Below are 5,946 nucleotides of genomic sequence, written 5' to 3'. Positions count from 1 at the left end.
CGCAAAGTGATATGAGGTGTTACATGCTAGACCTATGTGGCATCGAGTCGGGGTCCTGACACCTATGCTGGCATATGGAAGTGTTGGGCACCGCTTGTGTGCAAACTTTTCATGTGGCTAGCGGTGCAATACAGACTCTGGACGGTTGACCGACGCTTTCGTCATGGGTTACAGGACCAAAGATCGCCATGCTACCTTTGCGAGCAGGAGGAGGATACGGTTGATCATATCACGATGCAGTGTGTGTTTGCGAGGCAGGTGTGGCATAGCTGCTTTCTCAAAATGAACATCAATACAGATCTTTGCCCGACACGCCATTCCACCGTAGATGATTGGTGGGAGGATGCGAGGAAGCATATCCCGAAAAGGCTAAGGAGGGGCTTTGACTCGGTGGTCATATCGATCTGCTGGAATCTCTGGAAACAACGCAATGGAAGGGTCTTTGGGCGTAATGACATTAGGAATGAAGGTGGTACGGTCGACTTGATTTGGCAAGAGTTGGCCTTGTGGTCTAGAGCGGGAGCCACGGGAGTATCAATGTGGTGTGAGTAGTAGGGTAGAGTTTGGATGAATGAAGGGTTTGGTTGTGGGACATTGTATGCTCTCAACCGACCGTGTAATCTTTTGTAAATACTTTCTTTCTTCTATAAAGCTATGGTACGCTATTGGTGTACCCTCGAAAAGAAAGATGGTTCAAAGCTGCTGACAGCTACCCGTGCGTGGGACTCCCGGGCGCGCGCCCATGCGGCGCGGAAACTCTATAAAAGGGCACACGGGTGCTGAGCTTGGTGCTATCTACCCACCCATAGCCTGCACTGAGCCAGCCACCGCAAAGGAAGAAGGGGAGGAGAGAGGGTGGGAAGAAGGTTTCAGTTCAGGCGAGATGGCGCCGGCGTCGCTGCCCCTGCTCGTCGCCGCCTTCTCCCTGCTCTTCGCCGCGGCGACTCCGATCAGGGACGTCGCTGACGCCTGCTCCTCGCAAGTGCAAGGTATATATATAATTCCCTCCTTCTTTCCTTCCTTCCTCCTGGACTGGCTAGATTTCTTGGATAGTGTTCTTGTGTCGTGTGCATAATTGCTTTGCCGTTGGTTGTGTCTTGCTTATGCAACCGGATCAAAGACAACTGTTTTGCTGACTTACTAAAAACAGCAGTACATGATGACTTGACATGGTATTAGATTAGATTGTTCAGTAGTAACAGAAAAGGGTATGAGTTATAAATAGCTTGAGCGGAGAATTCGAAAATTTACAAGGGCGTAGAACAATTGTTAGGATGGGTTAATCTGACGATGTTTCCTTGCTGAAGTGGCCAGCCAGAAGGTAGAAGCACTGCTGTCCTGACTCCTGGAACTGAATCGAAGTAACACTGTGGCACACATGTAGGCTGAGACAGGCCAGATTCACCGTACGCATCACGCTGTAAAAATACTTTCCAACCCGCAGTGCGTAAAGCGCCTGTAACTGTCAAGGATAGTAACTGTGTGAGAGTCGACAGCCATGGCCGGAGCCAAAACTTCAAAAGGCCAATCCAGACAGAATCTCCTCCCAGTAGCCCCTTCCTCCCTTTTGTCAATTCTTTTCTCCACCAGGAAGCAAATAATAGTACTTGTATAACCACCATGTTGTTAGGTGCATAATGACCGGTAGATTACGCATACTTTCCGCCGGAATTCCATGGCACCGCCAGGACGGAAAGCGCCTCGGTTAGGCGCACGTATTCGTCCACGGCCAATCGGCGCCTCATCACAGCAGCTTTGCGCCAATCATGCCCCGCTAATCGCCGCTTAATTAACGCCGCTCCTTTCTTCCGGCCCATGGATCGATCATATCACATGGCCCCGATCGACGCCGATACGGAATTGATGGGCAGTGAGTTAGTGGCCGATCGATGGTACTTCGGCCGCCCGTGACGTCCATCCATCGGCCCATCAATTGCCCCGTACGCGCCCCACCCCACCGCCAACCACCGTATCTAGCGCGACACGCCGGGATGGCCGCCGAAATGCATGGGCGGGCAGCAGGCGCGTGTCGCCGGCCAGGATGTATACCCACACACACACGGAGGTTACTACGTTATCAGTGGTGTCTGGTCGATGGACGTCAATTCTGCTTCAGCTTTTGTGGCTCGGCAGGTACCCACGCCGGAAATGTTAGAGCGTGGAATGATTCGCGTGCGTGTAGCCATATCTGGCTGGGGCTGTAGGTCCATCCTGAACACCAGCTTAGCTTAGCTTAGCTTGTCTGATTATCAGAGCGGTTGTTGTCCGTCCGCAAATCATCCAATTAATGCAGTAGTGTTACTCCGGGTGTACAGTCTTGGCGCTAGTTCTCCCTGAGAAAAATATCTCATCTTATTAGGGTGTTCCTAAAGGTCACCTTTCATCTTTTGCCTGAATAATAATAATAATATATGGTACTTATCCTGTACTGGCATGGCATGTTATGGTAGTACTGCGTGCTTAAGGCACTAAAGTCGTGCAAGGCGTGTTGAACTGACTGGTGGCCCCTAATTAATCATGGCAACCACCCCAATCATGCATTATATCATGGTGAGCACTGTTGTTAACTGTGCCTAGCTAGCTGCCAACCAAAAGCGTACGGCTCACTTGCTTGCCGACGTGTGCTCATTCCTGTTGGACTTTTCAACGTGACAAAGAACTCACATTTCAGTGTCTGCGAACAAGGATTCCAAAATAATACGTACTCTAGGTGACTGTATATAGCTGGTATATACGCTGCATGCATGTATGCAATGATGCAAAATTTGTGTAGGAATGTTGAGATAGGCAACTCTAGATGAAATGTGCAAGTCCCACCCCACATGTCATGTGAACATATATGTGACAGTATTGATTCCCAAAGAGTAAAAATAAACATGGTGCTACCACTACATTTTCCACACTATATGCCGTTTTTGACTCGCTTTATGCTCTCACAAGTCACATGTTGCAGTAGCCTCTCTGCCACTGCCACCTACTACCACTAACACCATATCGGGCGCGATTAAATGCGGTTATGGCCAGTTGATGCGCCCCGGAAGGCAATCATGAGAGCTGCCATTCTCGTGCGCAAAAACCTTTATCTTCTCATCGACATGATCGCCACTTGCATACAACCAAACCACCCTTGCATGTGAATGAACCAAACTCGGAGGCCCATCGGGAAAGGAAAATGACGGACAGGAATAATCTGGTGTCAGGTTTCTTTACTCTGAAACCCTGACAGACACCTCCAAATCTGATGACATATGACATGTGCTCAGTAGCCACACTGCCACAGTGCCACTGGTGGTAGTACGTGGCACTGCTCGGCTGCCATGTCGGGCGAGGCATCGATACATTATCCTAGGACATCGATCACTCTCAGTCTCGGATCACAAGACTGCTAACGATACGTACGATTGGTCGAGCTGCCTGCCCGGTGGTGCGGTAGGTCCAGTGGTTGCCGACGATGGACACTGAACGTGCGAACGGTCTTGAGATCTTGCTTCTCAGCGGCAAACTAATTCGTACTGTACCAATAGTGAATACTGTCAGGGTTAAATAAGTTGCGGTAACTTTGAAGTACTGACTGACTGTGTGCTGCTCGACAGCTGCAGATTTCGAGCACCTGAACAGCACCGCCATGCACCTCCCGCTGCACCACTCGCGGGGCCCCTGCTCGCCGGTGTCGGTCCCATCGGACCTCCCCTTCTCGGCGGTGCTCACCCACGACGACGCCCGCATCGCGTCCCTCGCCGCGCGCCTCGCCAAGGCGCCGTCGTCGTCCACGGCGCGCCCCATGGTCACGGTGGCCTCGCTCTACCGGGCGAACGACAAAGTCGACGGCGTCGCGGCCTCCCTCGCGTCCGTGCCGCTCACGCCGGGCACGTCGTACGGCGTGGGCAACTACGTGACCCGCATGGGCCTCGGCACACCGGCCAAACCGTACATCATGGTGGTCGACACCGGCTCCTCCCTCACCTGGCTCCAGTGCTCCCCCTGCCGGGTGTCGTGCCACCGCCAGTCCGGCCCGGTGTTCGACCCCAAGACGTCCAGCTCCTACGCCGCCGTCTCCTGCTCCACGCCGCAGTGCAACGACCTCTCCACCGCCACGCTCAACCCGGCGGCCTGCTCCTCCTCCGACGTCTGCATCTACCAGGCCAGCTACGGCGACAGCTCCTTCTCCGTCGGCTACCTCAGCAAGGACACCGTCTCCTTCGGCTCCAACAGCGTGCCCAACTTCTACTACGGGTGCGGGCAGGACAACGAGGGCCTCTTCGGCCGCTCCGCCGGCCTCATGGGCCTGGCCCGCAACAAGCTCTCGCTGCTCTACCAGCTCGCGCCCACCCTCGGCTACTCCTTCTCCTACTGCCTCCCGTCATCCTCCTCCTCCGGCTACCTCTCCATCGGCTCCTACAACCCGGGTCAGTACTCCTACACGCCCATGGTGTCCAGCACGCTGGACGACTCGCTCTACTTCATCAAGCTCTCCGGGATGACCGTCGCCGGGAAGCCGCTGGCCATCTCGTCCTCCGAGTACTCCAGCCTGCCCACCATCATCGACTCCGGCACGGTCATCACGCGCCTGCCCACCACCGTCTACGACTCCCTCAGCAAGGCGGTGGCGGGGGCCATGAAGGGGACCAAGCGCGCGGACGCCTACTCCATCCTCGACACGTGCTTCGTGGGACAGGCGTCGAGCCTGCGCGTCCCGGCGGTCAGCATGGGCTTCTCCGGCGGCGCGGCGCTCAAGCTGTCGGCGCAGAACCTGCTCGTCGACGTGGACAGCTCCACGACGTGCCTCGCGTTCGCGCCCGCGAGGAGCGCCGCCATCATCGGCAACACCCAGCAGCAGACGTTCAGCGTCGTCTACGACGTCAAGAGCAACAGGATCGGCTTCGCCGCCGGCGGCTGCAGATAATTCCTTTGGAAGAAGGTGCACGTACGCGCGCGGCGCGCATGCATGCTCGGAATGGGTTTAATTTAATTTAATTTGCTGCATGCACGTTCACTTTATCTTTTTTTTTTGAGTGTAAATCATTCGCCGCTTTATTAACTTAAGAAAAAGTTGGAATCTCGTCCGAAACAATATGCAAAATACAGTCTGGCGGTGATGAGAGCCACACCGAGTTGAGCTCATCTCCCAATCCCACCTTAGCTAACCTATCAGCGGCGGCATTCGCACTACGGCTCACCCACGATACTCTAAACTCATCAAATTCCTTCAGTCTCGACTTGACGTCCTCGGCGATTGGCCCCACGGCAGAGAGGTTCTTCTCCTGGTTATTGAGCATGGCCACTACTCCTGCTGAATCACTTTCCAGATGGAGTTTGACAACCCCAACTCTTCTCGCTAGTTCGATCGCCTTCTTGCAAGCCACTAGTTCCACCATCTCCGGGTCGGTTGCCGTCCCCAAAACATGACATGAGGCAGCTCGGAACGCCCCGGCATGATCACGCAGGATGACACCAGTGCCTCCTCTCCCCATGTGTTTTGCCATCGCACCGTCCGTATTGGCTTTGATCCAGCCCGTATCGGGAGGTTCCCACTTGCCCCTTTCTTTTGGCTGTTTTGGCTCCACTTCCTTTCTGTGTACCTCTTCCCACTCTTTGACTAGTGCCGCAACAGTAATTGATATTTCATGTGCTGCAGTAATCTTCCGCGTCGCATCATTCCGCGCTAGCCACAGGCCATACACGGCTTGAACCATAACAGCCTTCTCATGAGCCGGGGCTTGTGCGAACCACTCCAGTAGCCAGTTCGCCAACTTGCTCTGGGAATCGATATTGCATGGTGGTTTGGCCACCAATACTCCCAACTCCGAGTCAAGTTGCTTCCAGAAGCACACAGCATGCGGGCAACCCCAGAATCGATGGTAGCTAGTCTCTTCTCGTCCACAAGCAACACAGAAGACACCGGCCTTTATCCGGCGTTGTAGCAGTTCGGCTCCTGTAGCCAGACCA

At 54.2% G+C, this 5,946-nt stretch overlaps 1 protein-coding gene across 2 annotated transcripts; it reads left to right on the top strand.

Annotated features, from left to right (window-relative positions):
* The first annotated feature begins 772 nt into the window (after positions 1 to 772).
* On the top strand, positions 773 to 5,080 carry LOC123138043 (aspartyl protease family protein At5g10770). 2 transcript variants are annotated; one of them, XM_044557937.1, is made up of 2 exons: positions 773 to 989; positions 3,594 to 5,080. In XM_044557937.1, the coding sequence occupies exons 1-2, from the start codon at positions 884 to 886 to the stop codon at positions 4,901 to 4,903; spliced, it is 1,416 nt and encodes a 471-aa protein (XP_044413872.1). In that variant the 5' UTR covers positions 773 to 883; the 3' UTR covers positions 4,904 to 5,080. The 2 variants fall into 2 exon arrangements, with proteins under 2 accessions (XP_044413872.1, XP_044413873.1); XM_044557938.1 differs by having other exon boundaries at positions 789 to 989; positions 3,600 to 5,080.
* The last annotated feature ends 866 nt before the right edge of the window (positions 5,081 to 5,946 follow it).

The sequence above is a fragment of the Triticum aestivum genome, chromosome 6B (genome assembly GCF_018294505.1).
Source record: "Triticum aestivum cultivar Chinese Spring chromosome 6B, IWGSC CS RefSeq v2.1, whole genome shotgun sequence".
Taxonomy (NCBI): Eukaryota; Viridiplantae; Streptophyta; class Magnoliopsida; order Poales; family Poaceae; genus Triticum; species Triticum aestivum.
The sequence above is the reverse complement of the archived record's forward strand: the minus strand, read 5'-3'. Positions and strand labels throughout refer to the sequence as shown.